This window comes from Choloepus didactylus, chromosome X, assembly GCF_015220235.1.
Source record: "Choloepus didactylus isolate mChoDid1 chromosome X, mChoDid1.pri, whole genome shotgun sequence".
NCBI classification, from domain to species: Eukaryota; Metazoa; Chordata; class Mammalia; order Pilosa; family Megalonychidae; genus Choloepus; species Choloepus didactylus.
In genome coordinates this window covers 144,288,608-144,315,399 of record NC_051334.1, presented here as the reverse complement: position 1 = coordinate 144,315,399, position 26,792 = coordinate 144,288,608, and the positions used below count along the sequence as shown (strand labels likewise).

The following is a 26,792-nucleotide window of genomic DNA, read 5'->3' as shown; positions in this document are numbered from 1 at the left end:
AGGAGCAGGCTTGGTGCTAGTTCGGCTACAACCACTCTGGGTCTCTACCTTCCAATTGCTAAAACATCATTTATTCTTTCTTTCAAAACATATTTCAGTGATAGGAATACAGAGACTGCCATTGAGGAGCTCACCAAAACTAGTAGACATGTGAACAATTGATTGCAATATGGTACGATTAAGTGCAGTGGGAGTCAATGGATGAATTCTTACAGAAGTCAAATTTTCAGATGCAGTGGCAGTGGGGGGGGTGGCAATGTCAAGGAGGAGGGGATTTGGGGGCTGAGATTTAAAGGATGAGTATGGAGTTAAGAGAAACCAAAAAGGGATAGAGGTGGGGAAGGTATTTCAGGTAATTGTCAGGAGGTGGGGAGTAGGGATAGTTACAGAAGGTGTGGTGGGAGATGATGGCAGAGCTGTGGCCAGAGGCCAGATCTTGGAGAGCCCATAGGCCATAGGAAGGACTTTTGACTTGACCCTGTAGGTAACTGGGAGCCATTGAATGGTGCAGCATGGAAGATTTGAGTGGGTGGAGAGTAGAGGCAGCTAGAAAGCCAAAGAGAATGCAGCCTAGATTAAGTTGGTTTGGGGACATTGAAAAGAAGGGAATAGATTTGTGAGCAGTTCAGAAGGTGGAATTGACAAGAATGTGTGAGCAGGTGACATAGAGCATGAGTGAAAACCCCTCTATGTAGGGTGTGTCAGCGAGTGCCTGCCCATGCACATGGTTTCTTCAAATTCTCAGTGCAGGAGTGCTGAGGGTCAGGGGAGGGAGAGAGTAAGGGAGGGGGCAGCAGAGGGGGACTGCATGGAGCTAACCCCCTCCTCACTCACATTCCCTACGCTGGGTATTCTGGGGCCCATTTCTCTGGTTTGAGGATTAAGATCTGACAGGCTGGAGGCAGAGAGGAGAGGGAGCAGAACTCATACCAGCCTTCTATCTACTCTGCTAGCACTAGTCTCACCTTGTTGAAAGGTTTGGTGGTCTTTTGGAAACTTAAAGACTCAAATGAGGTTTGGGGATAATGGATGAGGGTGTCAAGTATTCATGTTGTAACCATAACAAACACTTGTAAAGGACTTCCCTCTTTAGCAGCAGTCATTGAGAGCGGACTGTAATGGTACTTCCTGCATCCATCCTTCCAAAAATGATCAAAGGAATGTAAAATACATTCTAGGGGAATTGAGGTTATATTGCTCTCTGTCCTCTTGCCTCTCCTTATCCCTCCATCCCCTGCTCTTTCTCTATCTCTTCCCTCTTCTTCTATTCCTCCTTTTTGCCATGCTCTTCCCTTCTCCTTGCTGCTCTCCTCCCTCTCCTCTGGCCTACTCCCTTGGCATTTCATAGCCTCCTGGGGTAGAGGGATTACTGGGAACTGGCCAACTGGGCCTGAGATGCAGAAGAGAAGAGGGCTAAGATGTGGTTCCTTGCAGACACGCCTCTCTCTGTGCATATAGGTGTGCTCCTAAAAAGGTTTGAATAAGCTAAATCCTATTTTAAATTCCATTTAGCTGAGCCCTTAGGTAATTTTTTTTGAAAGTGGAGACTCAAGCCTAGTTTATCTTCCTGTCAATCTGAACTTCATAATAACGGGCTTTCTCACGTTCTTAAAGCAAATTATACTAGCATTGTCTATAAGGCTCTAAAGGAATTTTGTGAGATGTGCTAATCTATAGGCTCCCTAAGGGCAGGGAACATCCCTTAATCTTATCTATATCCCCACCTCCATGCCCCAGCACAGGGCGAGGCATGAGTGAAAAGTTAATGAAAAGGGAGTGGCATTTGTTTAGAAGGGAGTAAAAGACAACTCCCTTTTCACCAGGTAAATAAAATATTGGGCTATGAACTCAGAGGGATCATAGGACACTGCCCCTGAAGCCTGAAAATGGTTTTCACCTGCCCGATATTTGGAGACCAGGTCCAGGTATCTCTCAGAGCCCTTTGCTAGGTGTGTAGTGCTACGATGCCATGGGCAAAGCCAATAGAAAAGGCCTTGCTTCAGCTTTTCATCAGGAAACAGTCCCACTAAGTCATAAAGCAATGCCATGAGGCTTCAGAGGTGATGATCCCACAATAGAGGGAAAAGATTTTCTCTGATGTGAGATATTTTCCAACCCACCTCAAAGAGACCTAAACTCAAGGCCTAAATATAGCTAGCAACAAGCATACTGAGGCTTGGAGACCTTAATTTTGCCAAATGCATATTTGTTTTCCTCACATGAGGCCTATTTTTAATCAATTGCCAGCTCCTCCAGTCCATTTCCTGGAAAGGAGGCCAAGGGAAAGAAAAGTGGGAACAAAAACATTAGGCAGTCATTTGTACAGTGCTACAGAAACAGAGTTTCTACTGTCCCCTTGAACCCACAGACCTCCTTTGATGTCAGGAATGGTGAGGTTTTAATACCAAACATAGATTATTCAATTTAGCCTTGTGCAGGAAGGTGGCTTTCTCTAGGACACAGTCCCTCAGCAGCTGCTTTTCAGAATATTTCAGGCTTTCATCTACTTACTTACCCTTAAAGAAGACAAGTGAATATCACCAGTTTTAGTGAGTAATGTAAAGGAAATGGGGTGGTTTGTGAAATACTTCATCTGGTAATAAAATGAAAGAAGAAAGCTTACTTCCATTTATTCTTTTCTGTTGACAAACATTTATTGAGGTCCTACTATATGCCAGGGACTTCTCTACAAAATAGAAGAATAGGAATCAATAAGACATAGTTTTGCCCTTAATGAGCTCAATTTATCAAGGGGGGTGGGGGTATAGTGGCTTAAATGCATATATAGAATACATTCAATGAGCGAGATAGGCACAGAGGCTCTCCATTGGGACTGCCTGCCTACCAAGAGTGGGTGGATGGTTCTGGGCCCCTATTAAAGACAGAAGGATGCCATCCTGCCTTTTCCTAGCCCTGCTGCCTCCTACTTTGTTAAAAGTGGACAGAAATACAAAGAGAATATCTATTTCTCCAGGCATACCCAGCCAGTTGAGAGAAAGAGAGCAAAAGCCCATATTGAGCAACTGATCTCATGATCAATGTAATGATCCATCTTTGAACTCAGTTATTCATTCACCAAGTATTTATTGGTGACCTATAATTTTTCCACCACTGTGTTGGGCAGTGAGGGAGACATAAAAGAAACATAAGAGATAACCCTTACCTTCAAGAAGTTACAATCTGAACACACACACCATGTCCACTTTGGCCTTGGCAGTAGCTTCAGCACTCAGCACATTACTCAGCACTGGGTAGACTCTCAATAAATACTGGAGTAAATGAATAGCTAAATGATTGACAGATGCAGCATGCCCAATTAGAAGGAACAGACTCTCTGAGGCTGGGGGAGTTCAGGGAAAAGTTAATGAATGGGCACTGGAGTCCTTGAAGCAGGCACTAGAAGAAGTAGATATTGAAGCTTTGAGCAGCAGAACAGATTAGGACAAGCAGAGAACAGAGGGCAGTACCTTATATGAATGGGGAGAAATCTGAGCAAAGTTTGGAATTAGTACCCAGCACAGCCAGTTTGGGGCTTTTGAGGATCCCAGGTTGGCTAGAGTGAGGACTCCATTTGGGGGCCAGATTATGATGGGCCTTGAAACACCAGACAGAGGAATTTTTTCCTGAAGGTGATGGAGAACCATGGGAGGATTTTGAGTAAATGAATGACATAGTTAAAAAATGTTTTAGGAAGATTAATCTAGCAGTGGTAGGGTCTGGCAGGACAGCCTTGCAGTTACAGAGGCTTAAGGTGTTATGGGTGGGACTAGTGGGAATGCAAAAGATGGGGTTTCAGACAAAGATCTGCCCAGAAATGGAACCAAGTTGAATAATTAATCTCAAACAGAAATGAACCACATTAATTTGCTGAACTCTGAACGATATTGAAATATTTCTTTTGCTTCATGATTCAGTTAAAAAAATTTAAGTAGCAGCTGAACCCACTCAAACTGAAACCAAACATATATTCTCTAAAACTATTGAATATCTTTAAACTAACTGCTGACCTAGCCCTGTGTTGTGGTCTGTGTCTTTAAAGCATTAATACCTTTAAGAATAGAATTCAAAGGTTTGAAACATGTTGCCAGAGGCTGGTTCTTAGAGGCGAGAAAATATAGCTACGTGTTTTTAGGAAGCAGGGGGTGGGGGTGTATTATGTGTTGGGGCACTGCTTTCATGCCTTCTCTCATTAAATTCCTAGGTTTAGAGAGGTTAAGAAAATTACTCAGGGTCAGACAGCAAATAAGTGACAGAGCCTGGATTCAAAGGCAGTCTCACTCCAGAGTCTGCAATGCTATACTGCCTATCTCTGTATATTACCAGCCTGCCCTGAGTGTATTATGGGGTAGGTAAAGATAATTTGGAGGAAGCCAGAAGCTGACTCCAAGCCCCTGCCACCCCACACTCACCCTTACTCAGGCCCACACATTTCAGGGGATAGTGCTTGTAAAGCTGTGCCTTCTTTGGGCAGTGAGTAATTTGTGTTTCCTCCTGGCCCCATCCCTAGGACCTAGCACAGTTAAATCTAACAGGAGACACTTAATGTATGCTTATGGATTGTCTCTTCAGCTATGTTCCTGAAAATACTGAAACCCAATTCAAATTCTGATGAATTGAAACACACTTAAAATTCCATTATGGAAGCTTACTATTTGAAACAGTGGATCTCAAACATTAGTGAGCTTCTTCACTCAGATTGCTGAACCCCGCCCCAGGATTCTACCAGATTCACTGATGCTGGGCCTATGACTCTGCATGTTTAATAGTTTCTTTCTCAAAGACACATACGCACACAAAGAGATGACACCCACAGACATATATAGACACATAGAAATAACACACTGACATACACAAGCAAACACACATAGATACACACATGGATGATTCTGATGCAGTCTGTCCTTTACACTGCTTTCAATTCCTCAGAGAAACACTGATTTAAAAGAATCCTAAAATAAATTCATGTGTAAAGTTGAAAAGTTTTTTCTCTCATGTGAATAATCACTCCCTGATTCATTTTGGAGGTAAACCTTGCATTTTTTTTCAGTACTTTTACAGAAGGGCAGTCACATGTAGTAGCCATATTGATGCCAGGGCATTTGGCTGTGACTTTTATGTTATGAGCCACAGTGTTTTTAGATTTATTGTCACTTCCAGGGGGCACATTTTAAACCAGTTTGCAACATCTAGGAGGACAGGGACTTTCATTTAATTCATTCATCAGGTATTTACGTGGCACCAACTTGTGTGTCAAGCATAGGAATGAACAAAACAAAACAAGTTCTTGCCCTTATGGAGTTCACATTGAAGTTGGGGAGACAGATAATTATGAAGTAGACACATCTGTAAGATACTTTCATGTAGGAATGAGTGCTACAGAAGAATTAGAGAAGGGTAATGTGATAGAGAGCATTGGCGCTGGGGAGGGGGCAAGTGTGTCTTTAGACAGAATGGTCAGGGAAGACCTCTCCAAGGAGGTGATAATTTGGTTTTGTGCAACAATTCAGCTTTAGTTCTTTATTGGGGCATTGTCTTTTGTAGGTTTGCTTGCTTGATTTTTCTTTTGTTCTGTGAGGGGAGGCACTGAAGTCTTTGAAGCCTGAATTCAGATCCCAGCTCTACCACTTATGACTTGGGCAAGCTTGATAACCTAACTGTGCTTCAGTCTCATCTGTAAAATGGGGACAGTGGTAGTACCTACTTCACAGAGGTATTGGAAGGATTTGAAGCACTGCTCAATGGAGCTTTTTGCTTTGATGGAACTATTCTACAATCTGCTCTGTCCAATACAATAGCCACTAGTCACATGTGGCTATTGAGAGCTTGAAATGTGGCTGGTGGGACTCAAATTTTTTTTTTATTTTAATTAATTTAGATTTAAATAGCCATGTGGTAGAAGCTACCAAATTGGACAACACAGATTTCAGGAACTCATGTATGTAAAGTGCTTAGCACAGGGCCTGGAACATGGCAAGTGTCAACATATGCTATCTAGGATTAGTGTCAGTGCTGGTAACAAGTGTTCCTCTAGCAGGTAGGATTTTTTCCTCTGGATAACAGCAGTCACACTTTGATTTATTATAGAGTCTTGCTCCTTCAGTGAATTCATGGCTATGATGTCCCTTATGATAGTTCCCCACCTGCCCTCCTGTCTTTTCACCTGAGCTGCACGGTAGCCAAAGCCGTAGGGATCCTGCTTCCTGGGGACTGACTCAGGTGCATTCTCCTCTGTCCAGTTGGGTGGAGATCACCGGTGGCTACTATGAATACATCGATGTCAGCAGCTGCCAGGACATTATCCACCTCTATCACCTGCTCTGGTCTGCCACCATCCTCAACATTGTTGGCATGTTTCTGGGCATCAACACTGCTGCTGTCCTTGGAGGCTTTAAGGACATGGTAAGGAAGAAAGTGAATTCCCATTCCACAGAGACTCCTATTGGGGGTGGGGGGCCAGGCTAGGTGGTTGGGGGCAATGGAGACCTGTATTTTGAAGGGAAGAAACAGAAGCAAGAATGAACTCACCTCTGTAAAGGATGTAGCTGTCTTCAAAACATCTTGAGTTGAAAGAGCAAGATAATGTCATCAGTTTGTAAATATTTCTTATTAACATGGGTTACCTGTGTCCCTGAAGCAAAATCTGGGATGGAGGTGGGAAGGGTGTTCTCAATTCTTTTCACACTGGTTATGTAAACATAGCCTTTCATACTCACTCCCACCCCCTGCAGTTTTAGTAGAAACCTTTTGGGGTAATTTTTCTCCCTAACAGACTTTGGAAGAGAAGGAAGGAAAGAGCTTTTTTAGCTATAGGTAAAATTAATGCTAGTCTCCCCCTTCCCAGGAATTTAATCCTGGGATTTATCCAGAAGGAACATCTGGGCTCTTTTCATTTTGCATTTGAAGGGCCAGCCCTAGGCTAAGCTGCTTGCCAGGTCTTGCCTTCAACCTCAACCTCAGCCTTCCCACATTCCCTTTCCTCCCTTCCAAATCTTTGTTTATATTCATGCTTGTGTCTATGAAGGCACACTAGCAACTAGTAGGTGCCCCATAATGGTAGGCTCCCTCCTTTCCTTTGCTTTTAAAGCATTTCTAAGCATTTATTTGCTGATTTAATAAAACCTTATCTCTAATTATATAAGGAAAGCTTTAGAGCTATGGTTCTCAGCCTGACTTCACATTAGAATCACCTGAGATGCTTAAAAAGAAAACCAACCAACCAACCAGACAAACAAACCAAAAAACACAGATGCATGACCCCTCCTCAGAAATTCTGATTTGATTAGTCTAAACTGAGGCCCAGGCATCAATATTTTCTTAAAAGCTTGCTAGTTGATTCTGAGCTGCTGCCAGGGTTGCTTACCACTGCCTTAAAGGAATGTCCCACATCTGTTCAGAGAATTGTTTTGTGCCTAAAAGGGGCTTTTCTTTGACTCCCAAAATGAGGCAGGCAGCCCTTGGGCCCCTGGCTGTGTTTGAGCCATTGTGGGGTCCCTGAGAAATAGGAATCTGAAAGGCAGTTTTTAATTTGATTCTGTATTATTAAAAGGATGAGTAATGGAAAATGAAAGGTGCAGTTAGACAAGGAAAAAAAACAAAAACCTCTGCATTTTTGGGTATTAAGTCTCCAGCAGGATGGACTGGTTGGAAAGATTGAGTGATACCATTGATGACCCTAAGTCAAGAGAAATCCTTCTTTCCCCACCCCAGGTCTGCCTGGCTGCCTCTCTTTTTTCTCTCTTTTTGATACACATGTTTCTCATTCCCACTTCCCTCTTCCCACTCCAGGAAGCCTAAGGATTAAGGATTAGGGAAAGCATCTGTGCAAATGGGGCCTTAGGAAGGAGAAAGATTTCCTGTAAATTTGTGCCTGAGGGAGTTTGGGGGTTAGAGAGCTGTTTCTGGGTTGAGGCTTCCCTTTGTTCTTGAAGACTTTCCCCAGGGGGCAAGTGAAAGCAGAGGCATTGTGTAGAATCTGGGTCACTTTGGTTGGGAAAGAAGCTCCCTTCCCTGCCTTGGGGTTGGGAGTTGAGGAGAATGGGATATTGGTGCAGTGTGTTAGGTGTTCTCTGAATTGTTCCTAGAGCTTTCAGGCTTGGGTGGCAGAGCCACTCTGATGCACAAATGGAGTAAGTGGTGGCTACTTGGTGGGCTTTATGGGGTTCCTACAAGGCTTCTGCCCTCCCCAGTGATACTACTGTAGGTCATGGTGATGAAAGTTCCATTTTACATTCCTTACTTTAAGTTAGGCATTGTCCTCTTTCTTCTTGTCCACTTTCAAAATATATTGAGAAAAGAAGAAAGCTTATATGCTACAGAGGTGTTAATACCTTAAGTTGTTAATCACTAAGTGTGAAGGACTGATAAAATCCTTTTCCATCATGACAGAAAGAACTGTGATTAGAGGCAAAGGGTATCTTCAAGAAATTTGTGGGAGTTGGAAGAAAGCAGGGGAACAGGAAGCTAGTTTGCTAAGGAGTACAGCCCTGCCAAGCTTTCAGCCTTAGCTTCAGACCCCTGTTTTCCCTTACTATGCCTCCTCCATTTTTTAGGGTATAATTAATATAGCATAAAATTAACTATTTTCAAGTATACAATTCATTGGTATTTAGTACATTTACAATGTTGTGCACCATCACCTCTGTCTGAATGGGATAAATAGGATCTCACAATATATGAACTTTTGTGTCTGGCTTCTTTCACTTAATGTAATGTTTTTGAGTATTCATCTGCATTATAGCATGTGCCAATACTTTATTCCTTTTTATGGCTGAATAATATTCCATTGAGTGGATATACCACTTTTGTTTGTCCATTAATTCCATTGGTAGACATTTGGGTTATTTCTACCTTTCTGCCTTTTTGCTCTTGTGAATAATGCTGCTATGAACACTCATAAGTATCTGTTTGAATCCCTGTTTTCAATTATTTGGGGTATGTATCTAGAAGTGGAATTGTTGGGTCATATGTTAAACCTATGTTTAACTTTTTGAGGAATCACCAAACCATTTTCCACAGCAGCCACACCGTTTTACATTCCCATCAGCAATGCACAAGGGTTCCAATCTCTCCACATTCTTGCCTTACCAACACTTGTTATTTTCATTTTTTATTTATTCTATCCATTCCAGTGAGAGTGAAGTGGTACCTCACTATGGTTTGACTTGCATTTTCCTGATGCCTAAAGATGTTGAGTATCTTGCCATGTGCCTGTTGCCCATGTGTATAAGTTCTTTGGTGAAATGTCTATTCAAGTCCTTAGTCCATTTTTTAATTCAGTTTTTTTGTCTTTTTGTTGTTGAGTTGTTGGATATCTTTATATGTTCTGGATACTGGACCCTTAGGAGATATATAATCTGCACATATTTTCCCCCATATTATGGGTTGTACTACAAGAAAGTAGTGTCCTTTGAATCCCAAATGTTTAAAATGTTTTTCAAAGTCCAATTTATCTATTTTTTCTATTGTTGCTTGTGCTTTTGATATTGTGTCTAAGAATCCATTGCTGAATCCAAGGTCATGGAGATTTGGCCCTCTGTTATCTTCTAAGAGTTGTATAGTTTTAGCTCTTACATTTGTGTCTTTGATCCATTTTGAGTTAGCTTTGTATATGTTATGAATTAAGTGTCCAACTTCATTCTTTTGCATGTGGATGTACAGTTTTCCCAGCACCATTTATTGAAGAGACTATTCTTTCACCATTCATTGATCTTAACACCCTTGTCGAAAATCAATTTACCATCAATGCATGGGTTTATTTCTGGAATCTCAATTTCACTCTGCCCTTTGATCTCTACAGGAAAAAGAGTTTGTTGATGGTCTGTTCTGATAGGTAGCAGTAATGGTCCTTTACTCTCTACAAAGGACTTTTGCACAATTACTTTATTCAGTCCCCACCAATACTACTACCTTGTGAGGTAAATTACTATCCCCATTTACCAGATGAGGAAACAAGCCAAGAGAGGTCAAGTAAGTTGCCCAGAGCTAAATAGCAGAGCTGGGAGTGGAGCCCAAGTTTATCAGATGCCTTTGCTCTTTCTGCCCCATACCAGCTGCCCCATACTAACACTTGGATAGCTCTTTCTGATTCTACAACTGCTTTAACAGACATTGTCTCCTTTGTTTAGTTGCTTTAATTAAAAAAAATTAAAAGTGAATTGTTTTCAACTGTTGGGAGCTGCATTAGCAGTAAGGAAGGAGACCAGGGGAAGTACCAAACATTGTCAAAGCCAAACTTGGCAACTCAATTAAGGACCAGTGGGGAAAATGAAAGCAGAGATCAGGAGACCAGATATTGATTCATGAGGTAAGAGAACACCAGTGGAGATATAGGATGGTGGCAACCAGGGAGGAGGCATTACTTTCATCACTTTCAAATGAGAACATGGTGTAGAAAGTCCCAGAATATCAACCAGGTGAGCCTAACAAAATCCTCGGCCTGGGTCCACATGTATTTGGTGGTTTGTGGTGTGCTTCCTCCCTGGGGTCTGAAGAGAGGTCCTGGGATGCTGTCTGATGGAAGCCATTCCCAGGGAGTGAGGAAAGGAGCCAAGAGCTGTGAGCTGGCAGCCTTCAATAAAATCAGCCAGGAGCTACCATTTCCAGAGTTGTGGGATTCTGAAAGGAAAAAGGATGCTTCCCTTCCCTGACCGGAGGTGCTTTGTGAAAAGGATCTTAATAAAGAAATATTTGATGAAGTGTTTATTGACACAAGGGTTTGAAATGAATCTTAAAAGGTGGTTATTCCTCTTTTCCGGCTGGAACCATGGAGGGTGTCAAAGAGAAGAAGAAGAAGAAGGTGCCGGCTGTGCCGGAAACCCTCAAGAAAAAGCGAAGGAATTTTGCCGAACTGAAGATCAAGCGCTTGAGAAAGAAGTTTGCCCAAAAGATGCTCCGAAAGGCAAGGAGGAAGCTTATCTATGAAAAAGCCAAGCACTATCATAAGGAATATAGGCAAATGTACAGAACTGAGATTCGAATGGCTAGAATGGCAAGAAAAGCTGGCAACTTCTATGTACCTGCGGAACCCAAATTAGCATTTGTCATCAGGATCAGAGGTATCAATGGTGTGAGCCCAAAGGTCCGAAAAGTGTTGCAACTTCTTCGCCTTCGCCAAATCTTCAGTGGCACCTTTGTTAAGCTCAACAAGGCCTCAATTAACATGCTGAGGATTGTGGAACCATATATTGCATGGGGGTACCCGAACCTGAAGTCAGTAAACGAACTAATCTATAAGCGTGGTTACGGCAAAATCAATAAGAAGCGGATTGCCTTGACAGATAACTCTTTGATTGCACGATCGCTTGGTAAATATGGCATCATCTGCATGGAAGACCTGATTCATGAGATCTATACTGTTGGGAAACGCTTCAAAGAAGCAAACAACTTCCTGTGGCCCTTCAAATTATCATCTCCCAGAGGGGGGATGAAGAAAAAGACCACCCATTTTGTAGAAGGGGGAGATGCTGGCAACAGGGAAGACCAGATCAATAGGCTTATTAGAAGGATGAACTAAGGTGTCTACTATGATTACTTTTATAATCTGGTCAGTTAATAAACAGTGATTGCTTTCAAATTAAAAAAAAAAAAAAAAAAGGTGGTTATTTCTTGCCATTTTCTCCTAATTAGTGTCTCTGGTTTGGAGTAAACTTAGGAGGAATAAAAATGGCATTCTTTCCAAAGTCAACAATCACTGTCTCAGAATACACATATTTTGTCCAGGCAAGATTGCTTTTACAGTGTCCTGCACTACCTAGTAACCTTTTGTTTTACTGGAGCTCAGAGTGCACTGATCAATAGTGGGGGTCTCACAACTCAAGCTCCAGAAATTTAACAGAAATATGCACACACTCCTACATGTATATACAAATAGATACAGAGACCAGATTTATTGTAAAATCAGAATGAGTGATTTAAAATACAACCAGTCCATTCTTTTGGGCCATCTCTTTTGCCCCTTCCCTGCCCAATTCCTCACCCCCATCTCCCTTTGCTCCCTCTTTCTCTTTCTTTCTTGTCATCCTGTGTGTTTCCACTCCTGACTTTTTTCTCTTCAGTGGCCTCCCTGTGCTCATTCAATCTTCCTCTCATACTTCCATGTTTCTTTCTCTATAATACCAACTTCCTTTCAAAGATTATTCTAGACCTCTGGCCTCACTGCAAACATAAAACCTTTTGTAGATACAGTTTATATTGCATGATTGTTTCTCCATAGTTAGGCTTAATTTATTTGCATAGAAGAGCTGGTTTCATTTTGCAAGAGCTGGAGGGTGAGTTTTTAATTGACAGGACGCAACGGGAACATGATTTCTGGGACCTCCCTAGGGAAGAAATTTCTTCTTAGATTCTGGTGAAGAGGTAAGGACATTTCTGAGCATTCTTTGTCTGTAAGGCAGCCAGCCTTTGGAATGGTTAACATCTCAGTCCTGTCCCATACAGTAGAGAGACTGACAAACGTTTCTTTGGATGTCTGTGAGCTGCATTATAATTGCTAAGATTTGCAGCTCTTCAAACCTCCTAGAGATGTAAACAGTAACCCACTCCAAGGAAGAGAGCAACAGAAGTGTGTTCAAACTTGTAAGGGTGTTTCCCCTGCCAACACACTAACATGGTTGCCTGTGCCACTGCCAAATCTGCCCACACACTTTTATCACTTTAGAGGAAGCTTGTGCTCTCCATTAATGTGGAGTAGATATGTACCAGAGAGAGGATACAATGATTTTGCAGACAGCTCTGGATTATATACACAACTGGAAGAAGATCCAATGACATAGAAGATGGGGAAAAAAACACCACAGTTCACTCCTTGACCCCTGTGGCACTCATAAGGTACAAAACATAATCCTGCTTGGGAACTAATGAGCAGTGCTTTGGCCCTGGCCATCCTGGACAACTTTTACAAACACTTTGTGATCTGACACATTTCTATCACAGCAAGAGCAGTAACCTTTTCAGCCTGTATGACATTATAAATTTTAGTTCTTTTTTTCTTTTTAATTAAAAAATTGCATAAACTGTTCTTTCAACTTTTCCATAGGTTTGAATTTTTCCAAATAAAATGGGGGGAAATGATGCAAGTAATGTATGTAGAAAGTGAAGAGTCCCCATTTATCTCCTAATACTGCTCAACTCCCCAGAGATAACCACAGTTAACAGTTTGCTGTGAATCTTTCCAGAGTGATTTCTTAGCATTTGCAAACATACATACATATAGTTGCTTGGGTCTCTTTTTTTTAACATAAATTGGAATCATGCTATATTTATATACCTTGGCTTTTTAAGAATTTTGACAATATGTTCTGGACACTTTTCTTTGTCAATATAGGTCCACTTCATTCTTTATAATAGCTACATGGTTTTCCATAATATGGATATATCATAACTTATTTAACCACTCTCCTAGTGATGTATGTTTATGTTATTCCTCATTTGTGTTTCTCTACAGAACTCAGCTCTCCCAGCACTGAACTGTTCTGTTGAAAATGCCCATCCAACTGTTTCTTACTATGCTCGTCCCCAAGTGGCATCCTACAATACCTGCTACCATAGTCCTCCTCACCTGCCATACATGATTTTCAGGTATGTTTCAAGAGAAAAAGAACTCTCCATTACCCTGATCTCACTCATGCTCTCCTGTTCGCTTCCTGAACTCATTAGGGAACCTCCCCCACTGTCTTCGTAGTATGTTTGAGGTAGCTAGGCTTTCTATCCCTCATGGCCTTTAGCACCTGTGGATACCCGTGTTTAGCTTAATGTCTACATAGGCAGGGGATGATGTGAGAGATGGGAAAGGTGGAAAAGGCACAAGAGAAGATGAAACAAAAATGCAGTAAAAAGGAGAAGGAGGTAAGCATGAGATGTCCCATATTGCCTTGACCTACATCAAGAAGATTACTTGGCTAGGAAGTGGTGGCTCATTATTATGCCACCATGGATTCTTGTCCAATAGTGGCTTTTGTCACTCCTCTGTTACAGGGAGCAGCCTAGCCCTGCTTCTTGGCACGAGAGCATTCTGAGCCATACAAGAATTTGAATCAAACCTGTCATGAGGTGGAAGTCCCTTTCTTTCATTTTTCCTGGACTTCCTAACGACTCAAAGAAAAAAAAAATTTATAACATTTCCCTTTTTTGCCCTATTATCACATAGGTCAGAAATAGTGTTACCAAATTTGCATTTTCCCCTTTTCCTTTTGAGCTGAGAACAAGTGCAGAAAAACAGAACCCCAAAAAAAGGCTCTTAATTATAAGGGATCATGTGCAGAGCACTGAATTAGGCACTTTGAGAAAATAAGCAAAATGGTCCTTTAGGCATTTAGAGTGATTGTAAACCCTTGACCACAGAAGAGTGGGATTACACTAAAATCTAGTTAATTCAAAATTGGAGGACCAAAGGAAATGCCTTTGAAGGAAGGGAAGTTCATAATGAGTTTGTTTCTATTGACTAAGAGCACATGAATGCTATACGGGAACATAAAAGTGTGACTTTTGGGGGGTACTTCCAATTGACCAGCCAGTTTAGGAATATAAAGCCCTTGGACAACTTAATTTCAGGTTCAGATTAACAAATAATTGAAACTGAAAAACCCTATTTATTTGAATAAAGTGCAGTTTTACTTTCATTTATACACGGTTTGGTGAGGTCTAGGACTCTATGTTGCAATAATAATACATATAATGTGAACATGGTCTTGTTCACTGTCAATAAAATACATTGGTAGAACAAGGAGGTGTCAGCTAAAGTTTGGAAACAGTACTATTCAAACTTGCTCTAAAGTCTACTGTATACATAGTTAGAGAACTCGGGGAACTTGTTACCCAAATAGGTGGTATAGACAAGAAAAAAAATAGGTTCACAAAGGGTATATGTAATTTCAGGAGCAACAGAGGCAATTAGAAATCCTTTAAGAGAATGCAGAGCTATTGAAGCTAACACAAGGAGGGTCACCATTCCTTTGTGGCCTCTATAATAAAAGTCATCCTGGGATAGAAGTACCACACATGGGTCCAGCCCAAGAGGCCTCCTCCATTCTTACATTGAAGTAAATTCTGTTGATTCTAGGATTTTTCACTTTATAATGAACCGTTGAAGTAGGAATAATAATCTCCCTGGTGATGGTTGTTGCAAACTCTAAGATAGGAAGCCCCTCCTGTAGGGTATTGGGCCATGTCTCTGTCCATCATTCCTCATTTAAACTCTACCCCAGGGATGAAAACAAGTTTGACAATGCCAACTGTGACTAAGACTGTTGGTTTCAATTCAATCTGTGTTCCCATGTGCTGGGCACTGTGCTGGGAGCTGTGAATATAGAGATTGAATGAGAAATAGTCCCTGCATCAAGAGATTGGCCTGGGAACTTGAGGAAGGCAGGGGATAGCAGTAGGAGGGAAAAAGTGTGCTATGGAAACCTAGAAACAGGGTAACTAACTGAGTGAAGGGATCTAGGTCTTGTCACCTAGCCCAAACCCACACTCTGGGCCTATAGAAAGGGTATCATAGATTCATGGAAGCCTCTACTACTTGTTTTTTTAGGGAGATATTTTGTTTATTGTCAAGGACCAAGAAACAGTCTGGATATGCTCTATATATGTGGCAACAGGCAACAAAATCATGGTGGGGGTGGAGACGTGACACAATACACAGCAATATTTTGAGCAAGCTCCAGCTCTACATTGTAACACTTGAAACAGGGAGAGTCATCTTTTTTCATGAAGGCTTAAAAAGATGGAAATGTGGTGTTCCAGTCTACTAATGCTGCCCTTTTGCAAAACACAAGAAATGGATTGGCTTTTATAAAAGGGGTTTATTTGGTTACACAGTTACAGCTTTAAGGCCATAAAGAGTCCAAGGTAATGCATCAACAATCGGGTACCTTTGCTGGAGGATGGCCAGTGATATCCGGAAAACCTCTTTTAGCTAGGGAAGGCACGTAGCTGGCATCCAGGTTGCATTTCAAAATGGTGTTCTCCAGAATGTCCGTGTCAGCTTCCAACACACATCTTCAAAATGTGTCTCTCAGCTGCAGTTCCTCTCTCAACTCCTGTGAATTTTCAAAGCATCCCTCTTGGCTGTAGCAAGCTTGCTCCTTCTGTCTGAGCTTACATAGTGCTCTGGTAAACTAACCAAGGCCCATGCTGAATGGGTGGGGCCATGCCTCCATGGAAATTATCTAATCAGAGTTATCACCTATGGTTGGGTGGGTCGCATCTCCATGGAAACACTCAATCAAAGAATTACAGTCTAATCAACAGGAATACGTCTGCCCACACAAGATTGCATCAAAGATAATGGTGTTTTGGGGGACATAATACATCCAAACCAGCAGACGTAGCTCAGTTTATCAACTCTTACAGGCAGCCAGGCTATTTTAAACTGGTATAGGAGGTCATTTGTGTATGTTGGCAGCCCCTCTCACAGGAGCAGAATGGATGCTGAAGGTGGTCCATGGGTGCCAGTGGGGGCTAGTCCCCAGGCCCCCTAGGTCCTGGGCTTCTCTTGATTCTCAGTGATGAGCTTGTCAGTTGAGTACAGTTGGCTAATGTGTATCTGCCAGTAAATTATTCCAAGGTCTCTTTTAGCTTTCTTCACTAGGGTTTGAATTTCTACAGGATCCTTTCCATTTTTATTTTCTCTGAAGGCATCTTTTATACTCCTGACAGCGTAAGTTGTATAACTAGACACTGAAATATTTGTTCTGTCACAGCATCGCCCAGTAGAGATCTAATATTTGTGTGTGGCTGAAGGCTGTCATTTTGGACAGGTCTACTATTTTTAATAGCAGCTCCTGTTCATTGAGCACTCACTATGTACCAAGCGCTGTGCTAAGCACTTTACATATATCAACTCATTTAAGTTCTGTGACAGAAGTATTACTGTCATCACCATTTTAAAGATGAGATGATTGAGTCATGAAGAGGTTAAGTGATTTCCCCAAGGTTACCGAGGTGGTAAGTGGAGAAGCAAAGATTTGTATCCATGTCTGTCTGACCCCACAGCCCATGTTCTTATACTGCCCCAAGGGATTGACTTTAGGGGTTCTTGGTAGATGCTGTAAATCTGACTGCAGCATAGATCTTTTCCCCAGTTAGTTTTAGGATATTTTAAAACCTCATAGTTTATACTGGTGTAAATTATGGACTTCCTAATCACAACCTCATAAAGGGTCTTTTTAATTTTAATTATTTTTAATTTTAATTTTCTTAATTATTCTTTTAATTCAATTTTGTTGAGATATATTCATATACCATACAGACATCCAAAATGTGCAATCAGTTGTTCACAGAACCATTATATAGTTGTGCATTCATCACCACAATCAATTTTTGAACATTTTCATTACACCCCTGAAATAAAAATAAGAATAAAAATTAAAGTATAAAAGAACACCCCAAACAACCATACCCCTCATCCCTCCCTATTTACTTTTTGTCCCCATTTTTCTACTTATCTGTCCGAACACTGGATAAAGATGAGATGATTGAGTCATGAAGAGGTTAAGTGATTTCCCCAAGGTCACTGAGGTGGTAAGTGGAGAAGCAAAGATTTGTATCCATGTCTGTCTGCCCCCACAGCCCATGTTCTTATACCCCGCCAAGAGATTGACTTTAGGGATTCTTGGTAGATGCTGTAAATCTGACTGTAGCACAGATGAGCCATAAGGTTTTCACAATCACATGATCACATCATGTGAACTATATACTTATACAATTGTCTTCAAGAATCAAGGATACTGGATGGTAGTTCAACAGTTTCAGGTATTTTCTTCTAGCTATACCAATACACTAAAAACTAAAGAGGGATATCTATATAATGCATAAGAATATCCTCCAGAATGTCCTCTCAACTCCATTTGAAATCTCTCAGCTGCTGAAACTTTATTTTGTTTCATTTCTCTCCCCATTTTGGTCCAGAATGCTTTCTCAATTCCATGATGCTGGGTCCAGGCTCATCTCCAGGAGTCATGTCCCATGTTGCCAGGGAGATTTACCCCTGGGAGTTGTTCCCACATAGGGGGGAGGGCAGTGAATTTACCTGCAGAGTTGGCTGAGAAAGAGAGGCCACATCTGAGCAACAAAAGAGGTTCTCTGGGGTGACTTTTAGGCACAATTATAGGTAGGCTTAACCTCTCCTTTGCAGTAACAAGCTTCATAAGGGCAAGCCCCAAAATCAAGGGCTTGGCTTTCTAAATTGGAAGTCCCCAGTGCTTGTGAGAATATCAGTAATTCCCCAGTTGGGGAAGTTTAATATTTCCACATTTTCCCCAGGCTCTCAAGATAGCTTAGCAAATACATTTTTTATCCTATATACAGATTACTCTGGGATGTACTGGGGCTTCACACAAACCCATACAAACCAACCAAATATCACTTCCTATTCAACATTCCTTGTAATTATGGTGTTTGAATAAACTGACCATACAAGATAAATTATATAGTGTGCAACAGAAAACATACATTTTGCACTGAATAAACATCTCTTCTTTGGGCTCTTCAACACAGAAGTTGAAGTTTTAAAACACCGTCAATATCATCCTTTACCCTTTAGTCTGATTCCCCTTAGTACTAGCCAAGCCCATTTCATTCATATCTCTAATTGAAGTCTGATCTCTTTTTCAGGCTCTTTAACATTTGCTGTATGGGGTAATGCTAACACTCACAGCTGCCAAACTCTGGCTCTGAGGGTCAGGTGTCACACAGATACCTGAATTTCCAGGGAATGACCAGGTTATACACAAAGAGCTCAGCATCTCAGAATTTAGAAATAAACATTACAACTCAGGAATAGATGTAACTTCTTTAAGAGCTTACACTCTAGGAAACTTTACCATAAGCCTTCCCCTGATAAACTATGCTCTCAGATTCAATTCTCAGTGTTTACACATTATAGTTAGTTCATATTAGTGAGGCATTATAATGTTTGTCTTTTCATTTCTGGTTTGTGTCACTCAACATACTGTCCTCAAGGTCTATTTGCCTAGTTGCGTACCTCACAACTTCATTCGTTCTTGTAGCTGCTCAATATTCCATTGTATGTATACACCACAGTTTGCCATTCCACTCATCAGTTGATGTGTCTTTGGGCCACCTCCAACCACTGAAAATCATGAATACTTTCACCATAAACACCACTGTGCAAATGTCCATTTGTGTCCCTCTTCTCAGTTCTTCCAAGTATATACTTAATAATGGGGTTGCAGGACCATGTGGTAACCCCATACTTAGCTTCCTGTGGAACCACCACACTGCCCTGCAGATGGGCTGCCCCATTCTACTTCCCCACCGACGGTGAATAGGTACATCCTCCTATCCACATTTTCTCCAGCACTTGTATGCCTCTGTTTATTTTTTAAACAGTCTTATTCACACACCATACATTTCTTCCTAAATAATCAGTGGTTCCCAGTATAATCACATAGTTATGCCTTCACCACCACAATCTGTATAAGGACATTTCCATTTCTTCCACAAAGAAAGATGAAGAGGAGAAAAAAGAAAAAAAGAAAATTAAAAAGTGGTGAATAAAAATAAAATAAAAAGGGCAGACAACAACACCAATGCCAAGTTACCCCTCCCTTATACCCCCCTCTTACAGACATTTAGCTTTGGTATATTGCCTTTGTTATAATTAATGGATGCATATTATAATGTTACTGTTAACTATAGACTGTAGTTTGCATTGGTTGTGTTTTTCCCCACTACCATCCCATTTTCAATGCCTTGCAAAGTTGACATTCATTTGTTCTCCCTCATGTAAAAACATTCTTATATTTGCACATTTAATCGCAATCATTGACCACTCTAGGTTTCACTAAGTTATACAGTCCCAGTCTTTATCTTCTATCTTTTCTTCCAGTGTCCTACATGCCCCTAGCCTTCCTCTTTCAACTGTACTCACAGTCATCTTTGTTCAGTGTACTTACAACATTGTGCTACCATCACGCAGTATTGTGCTACCCATTTCTGGATCTAGACATTCAGTTCTGTTGAACATTCTATACTCCTTCAGCATCAAATGCCCAATCTCTACCCTCTTTCTGTCTCCTGATATCTTCATTTCTATGACTCTTCCCCAAACCTCTCTCTCCTATCTTTTCCTGTCTGTAGCACTCCCTTTAGTATTTCTTATAAAGGAGGTCTCCTGTTCACAAACTCTCCCAGTGTCTGTTTATCTGTAAATATTTTAAACTCCCACTCATTTTTGAAGGACAGTTTTGCCAGGTATAGGATTCTTGGTTGGCAGCTTTTCTCTTTCAGTATCTTGAATATATCATACCATACAATGCCTTCTTGCCTCCATGGTTTCTGATGAGAGATCTGCACTTAGTCTTATTGATCTTCCCTTGTATGTGATGGATTACTTTTCTCTTGCTTCTTTTATAATCCCTCTTTGCCTTTGACATTTGAAAATCTGATTAATAAGTGTCTTGGAGTACATCTATTTGGATCAATTCTGTTTGGATATGCTGTGCTTTTTGGACCTGTAATTTTATGTCTCTCGTAAGAGTTGGGAAATTTTCATTGATTATTTCCTATATTGTTCTTTCTGCCCCCTTTCCCTTCTTTTCTCCTTCTAGGACATCTATAACACATATATTCATGTGCTTCATGTTGTCATTCAGTTCTCTGAGACCCTGCTCATATTTTTCCATTCTTTTCCCTGTCTGTTCTTTTGTGTGTAGGATTTCAGATATCCTGTCCTCTAGTTCACTGATACTTTCTACTGCCTCTCTAAGTCTGCTTTGTATGTCTCCATTGTGTTTTTCATCTCTTCTATTGCTCCTTTCATGCCCATAAATTCTGCCATTTGTTTTTTCAAGCTTACAAATTCTTCTTTGTGGTCATCCAGTGTCATCTTTATATCCTTCATCTCTTTTGTCATATTTTCTTTTAACTCAATGATTTTACTTAGAATGGTTGTTTTAACATCTTTAAGTAGTTGTTTCAACTCCTGAATCTCAGTTGAGTTGTTAATTTGTTCCTTTGACTGGGTCATGTCTTCTGGTTTCCTGATTAGGCTCATGATTTTTTTTACTGTCTAGGTGTCTGATTTTCTTGACTGATTTATTCTGGAGGTTGTTTTCTCTCTTTTGCCTTGGGATTTATTGTTGGCTGTTTTTGATCCCTGTCTTTTCTTTGTTTCTCTCACTGGCCAGTTGTCAGATTGGCTCTGCCCACATTTTACCCCTGAAATCAGGCATCCACGCATGGCCTGCCACAGGATTGGGATGTAGACACTGGGCACCCCAGCAAGTTCCCTGTGTGTGGTAATACAAATCTGCTGACTTCCAGTAGTGCTCTGGTTTTTGCTGGCCAGCAAGACCTGGGTATGTTTTAGAACCTTTCTTTAACAGTTGGGTCTTCTATATTTCTCAGCCAAAATAGGACTGGCTTTCCATATAGCACATGTAGACCAGCTCCTGTGGTCCTAAGAAAGGGGCTGGAGTATCTTATTTCAGTTTCAATCACTTGCACTTTCTGCACGGACCAGCAGATGGTGCTGTTTGGTATCTTAATCATCGTCAGAGGCTGCTTGACCTCCTAGCACTGGCTGCATCTACACAGGTGAGCTGAAACTGTGGGTTTCCTATGCCCTCACTTTGCCAACCAAAATCTAGCTCACTGTGGCAGTCCACCTGTGGCAGATGACTCCCTCAGCTGACCTAGTAATCCATCCGTCCCCAAGGGATATAATCAGCCACCCACTGCTGCTTCACTCAGGGGTAGGGGAAGGGCTTCTGGACCCAGGGCTGGAAACAGTCTCTGTCCACGTTTTCTCAGTCTCTTTGTCCCCCACTAACCTGGGCCTTGAAATGTTCTCCCCTGTCCCCTGGGACTTCAAATGGTGGGGGTATGTCTCACTGCTGTGAGAAATTTAAAAATCTGTTGTACCTGGTGGGAGGGTTCCTGTCTGCTGATTCTGTGCCTTTCCCACACTGAGACTGAGTGAGGGGGATGGGAGAGGACCCAATATTTCTTCTCTTTCTTCAGTTCAGCATTTGCCGGGTTCTTCTTCAGTCTATATCCTCCTCCAGAATTTCAAACAGTCAGAATTGCCCTTTTTTTATGTTGAATCTCTGGAGAGAAGTTTTCGGTAGCTATTTACATAACCATGTTGATGACGTCCTTTCTTAATTATTAAATTACTGAATTGCTCTCTCCTGAAGAGGGATTCCCTTCCTTCATGCTTTCTCCATTCCAGGGGCTGCTCAGACACTTATACCTCTCCCAGTTCTTTTCCTAGGCTCAAGTGTTTATAGTTGTATTGGGTGGGTCTTGAAGGGTATGCTTTTTAAATTATTAATTTCCCTCTAGAACTTAAATCATTTTTTTTAGTACTGTATTTGATTTGACCTTTCTTTTGTTCACCAGGTTCCATTCCTTTATACATTTCATAGAAGGACAAACCAGTCTACCCAGGGAAAACCAAGAGGCCAGGGGAACATATGCTGATGTTTCCAGATAAATAAAAAGGCAGTCAGCAAAACACATACTAGATCTGGCAATAAAACCACTGGAATGAGAAACCTACCCCCCAAAAGCCGGAGTTCCCTCTTCCTCTTCTCTGATTGCAAAATGGCCCAAGTTATAGCCAGAAAATTGATCTTTCTAGACTCTCTTCTGAATGACATCCCATTTTGGTCATTTCCAAATGGATAATTTATGTGACTTTGGTTTTCATTTTTAGGCTGAGGCTGATAGAAGGAAAAGGAAAACACTTATAGGGCTTTGTTTTAACTCCTCAAATACCATGTCCCTGTTGGGTAGATGTCCAGTTAGGAAACTTGGGAAATATTTCTCATGGTAAATTGGCCCTGAGAAAGGTATGAGTGGTGAGCTTGAGAACAGGACTCTGTCAAACATAGGACTTCGGGGTGTTCTTGCTTCTAATGAGCTCTCCATACCCTAAAGAAAGAAGGGTATAAGCTAAGGTTACCTTTGGCTCCTTGCTCATCTGCCCAACACTCACTTCACTTCTCTTGCCCTTTGCACTTATTTCCCCATTACCCCTTCAGCTTCAACCAATTAGTTCAAATTCTGCAGGGAAGAAAGCATCAGTTTCCACTTCTGGGAAATTAAACCCAGCGTAGCTTTATATAAAGCCCTTAAGGACGCCAGCTCTAATTCCTAGCCTGGCATACTGGGCCAGTCTACTCTAACCATGGATTGGTCCCTTTTCTGTTCATTTGGTGATCTGCCTAGTTAAAGCTTAAAACAAAACTCTCATCTTATGCAAAATGCAAGTGCCTCTCTGTTTATGCTTTTTTATTAAATCACATGAGGGTACACTAGTTTCATTTTAGCCACTAAAAATGACCCATTATCAATTGGGCCCATTTAATAAAATAACTGCTTTAATCATGGGGAAGGCAGACTATGGCACAGGTTACCAGAAGCCTTAGAAGGCCTGTTGCTACTGACTCTCAACTTTTTATCTTTTTTTCATTTTCCTTCCAAGACTTTTTCCCTTCTTCTCCTCCTTTCTCTTGTTTCTGTCCCCCTCCCCTGACTTTTCTCCTTTTCCTTTCAACCACTCTTCTGTCTTTCCAGTCTTAGCATTCTGAGGCAGAACAGACAGGATTTTACTCTTAGGGCATAGCATCTCTTGTTGGTGATGGTTATCACCCAGCCAGTTCCAGGGCTATTTTCAGAGTCACTGCCCCATAGTGCTCAGACAGAGAGAAGCAGTCTCTGACAGAAATGCAGTTGGTCCTGTGGAGAGTGGGTCAGCCATCAGGCAGAGAGGAGGCAGGCTAAAGTGGGTGCCTGAAAGAGTGGTGTTCCTCTTTTAGCACCATCAGTCTGTTGGCCACTCCAGCCTCTAAGCAGCAGCCCAGGAAGTCAGAGCTGATTAGGCCCCACAGTAGACCATTTAGATGTTCTCCTGTTTTTAATGCTTTGTGGTGTGCAAGGAGGATTCAAAGCTCTGGTCTCCTGAGCTGCCCATCCCATTAATAAAGTCACAGTCTCAGGTGGGAAACAAAATGCACCAGACTGTGCACCAGGCCAGCTCTCCAGCTGTAACAAAGCCAAATCTCTCCCAAAGAACCTGCCTGTTGCTAGGAAAATACACATTGGTACTGTGGCTATTTACTTCTTTATTTCTTTAGCTAGCTATATCCTTCTCAAATGCCAAGGGTGTGTGGACTGCAGCCAGTTAGCTCCCTAGCTCTGCCAGAAGCCCTTCAATTTTATCCTTAAGACTCTTGGCATCCCCAGGGGGGTGAGAACCATCCTACTCCCTTTTCTCCCACAATACTTCCTAAATATGAAACTGAGAAGTGAAAACGTGAGGGCCATTGTGCCACCCCCTTTTATTATCCAAGTGTACTGCAGCTGCTGCCCATAGAAGCCTTTTAATGCCTCCAAGGACAGAACTGCCATTAGACCGAAGGCCTAATGTAGGAAATATGCCTCTCCTGTGACTGCAAACATCTAAAACTGGCCTCCTGATTCTCACCATCCCTATAGTGGGACAATACCACATGCCCAGGTACAGAGATTCTTGCCCCTGGTTTTTTTTTGTTGTTGTTGTTCTCTTCTCTGGTTAAAGGAGAATATTGTTAGTTGAGGAAAGCGACAGAAGAGGAGGGACGGAGGGGAGAAAGACAGTTCGGGAGTGTGGAGTGGAAAACTAGAAAATCACTACACTGATGCTTTAAGAAAGGGTATCCTCTTGGAGGGAGGAGAAATATCGAATTTTAGGAAGGAAACTGTCTTGTCTTGAGTCCACTGCCTCAAGTAGTTTTGCCTTTAAGGGCTCTTCAGGTTCTATGATCCTGTTATTCCTTAACTCAGGGTGAAATAATGGATGGGATGGGGAAGGAGAAGGGAAGATGGCAGCTACAGCCTCTGCTCAGTCCTAACATTATGTGGTAGGGGACAGATATTCCAGTAGGCCTAGAAACCTAGATATCCCTTTCTCAGGGGTGTAGAGGTCAGGACTGGGGATAGGGAATCTGGTCTCAGGCTCCAGAAACCTGATGTCAAGGATGACTCTAGATTGCCCCAGGCCTGGCAAAATGACAATCCACTCAGACTCTTAGGCCAGCAGAAAAAAGTGAAGGCTGTGACTTCCCCAAATAACACTTGAACTCTTGAGAAATTTCAGTGTAAATGGGTCTTTTTTTTTTTTTAATACCAGCTCCTCTTAGAGCTAAGACATAACAGAGTAATTGCAGTTCTCCAGCTGTTTGCTGGCTTATGTTTGCTCTTCTTGAGTTCCCTTCAGTCATCAGGCCTCACTTGAGCCCTGCCCCACCACTGGAGGAAAACAACAGTACCCACAAGTTGTGACCCTATTCTTTTAGAACAGATTTTATTTTTTAAAAAATGCAAGCCCTTCTGATATACTTCTGAAGTTACATTCATTTATTCAACATTCATGGAGTACTTACTACTTGTCAAACACAGTTCTAAACTTTAGGGATACGGCAATGAACGAAACAGGCCACCTCTCCTTGAGTGGGAAAATCATTTATTTCAAGGGTGTACCTGGGCTAGGCAAAGAGCAGCAGCAGCAAATGACTCCTCACATGTGGAAATTCACTGAGCATTTTTATCCATGTTCCTTCCCTTTCTAAAGACTGCCAAAGTTAGACAACACAAAGTAAAATTGAATCATCAGTGCCTCTGCAACCTGACAAATTGCTCCTCCTCACCATTGTTATTCCCACCTCCATATCTTTGCTCTTCTTTGCTCTCCATCTACCCTACATTGGGGGTAATGGGGCAGCAGTTAAGGTAGAAGAGAAAATGTTGAACTTGAGAGTCAAAAGACTCCACTTAACCTCTCTGACCTTAGTTGTTGTTAATCTATGAAATGGGCTAATGACCACTGTGCTACCTCCCTGTGGTGTATTCTTGTAATCAAGACCTTCCCATTAAAATGTTCTTAAGGTCCAAACTATCTTTTTTTGAAGACTAAGTTGGGATGCTGTTGCCATAGCTCAGGGGAGAGGTATTGAAGTCTTGAATGATAAATGTGGAAAAGGGAGTGATGGATTCAAGAGACACTGCAGAAGCAGCAGCAACAGAATTGGGCAGCTTACAGGATGTGGAGTTCAAGGGGAGAGGAAGATTACAAGATATCTCTGCATGCGGTCTTCAGCCTTCGTGATAGAAGGTGGGGCCACCTGTTTCATGTGTCTCATTAACTTTGCAAGGTTTAGGAGCTCTTTTTTGTTCCACATAAAAACAAACTTGGTTCATATTCATTTTTAATTAGCAATGACTGTCTGGGAAATTGCAAACTCACCACCTAAATTGATGGTGTTTTATTTTCATTACACAGCATTCCAGTGTCTTTCCATCCTCTCCTCCCTCTGGACTTTCTGATGAACCTCAGTCGGCCTCTCCCTCACCCAGCTACATGTGGTCCTCAAGTGCTCCACCCCATTACTCTCCACCCTACTATCCACCTTTTGAAAAACCACCACCTTACAGTCCCTAAAGAGGAATGCCTGCTGGCTATTGAGATTATTGTAGCTTTTGTATTTCTACTTTAGTGGAAGTGTGTAGGGTACGAAATTTAAAGTGTGATTATTATGCATAGTTTTGTTTTACAATGGCATGTCCAGCTAGGAAAAGATAGGGATGACGCTTATTTGTTATCAGTGCAGAGCAGAGCTGGTGAGGCAGAGCCCCAGGCTTCCAAGAAGGACCACAGTTTAAGCAAGGCTGGGGAGTCAGTCCAGCAAGAAACTATATTTGGACTCGCATTACCCACTGCCTCCACCTCTGTATTCAGCAGAAGCCTGGTTGCCATCTGTTACACTTTATGTAAAAGGAGTGTTGTCCTC

At 41.7% G+C, this 26,792-nt stretch overlaps 3 protein-coding genes across 3 annotated transcripts in view; 2 read left to right on the top strand and 1 right to left on the bottom strand.

Moving 5' to 3' along the window:
- Positions 1–26,556, top strand: part of TMEM255A (transmembrane protein 255A) — a 59,482-nt gene extending 32,926 nt beyond the window's left edge. Inside the window, exons 10-13 of the mRNA XM_037820889.1 lie at positions 6,237–6,399; positions 13,442–13,579; positions 21,241–21,243; positions 26,285–26,556. Coding sequence (XP_037676817.1) covers positions 6,237–6,399; positions 13,442–13,579; positions 21,241–21,243; positions 26,285–26,443 — 463 coding nt within the window. The 3' untranslated portion in view covers positions 26,444–26,556. The remainder of the gene's footprint in view (positions 1–6,236; positions 6,400–13,441; positions 13,580–21,240; positions 21,244–26,284) is intronic.
- Positions 10,763–11,572, top strand: LOC119522946 (60S ribosomal protein L7-like). Its single transcript, XM_037821690.1, has one exon. The coding sequence runs from the start codon at positions 10,763–10,765 to the stop codon at positions 11,510–11,512; it is 750 nt and encodes a 249-aa protein (XP_037677618.1). The 3' UTR covers positions 11,513–11,572.
- On the bottom strand, positions 16,353–16,745 carry LOC119522948 (LYR motif-containing protein 4-like). Its single transcript, XM_037821691.1, is given in 2 exon segments — positions 16,353–16,670; positions 16,672–16,745. Coding segments are annotated over 2 exon segments (273 nt in total). The 3' UTR covers positions 16,353–16,471.
- Positions 26,557–26,792: the final 236 nt, after the last annotated feature.

Coding starts and splice junctions, on each gene's coding strand:
- LOC119522946 (XM_037821690.1), top strand. CDS start 10,763: ATGGAGGGTGTCAAAGAGAAGAAGAAGAAGAAGGTGCCGGCTGTGCCG.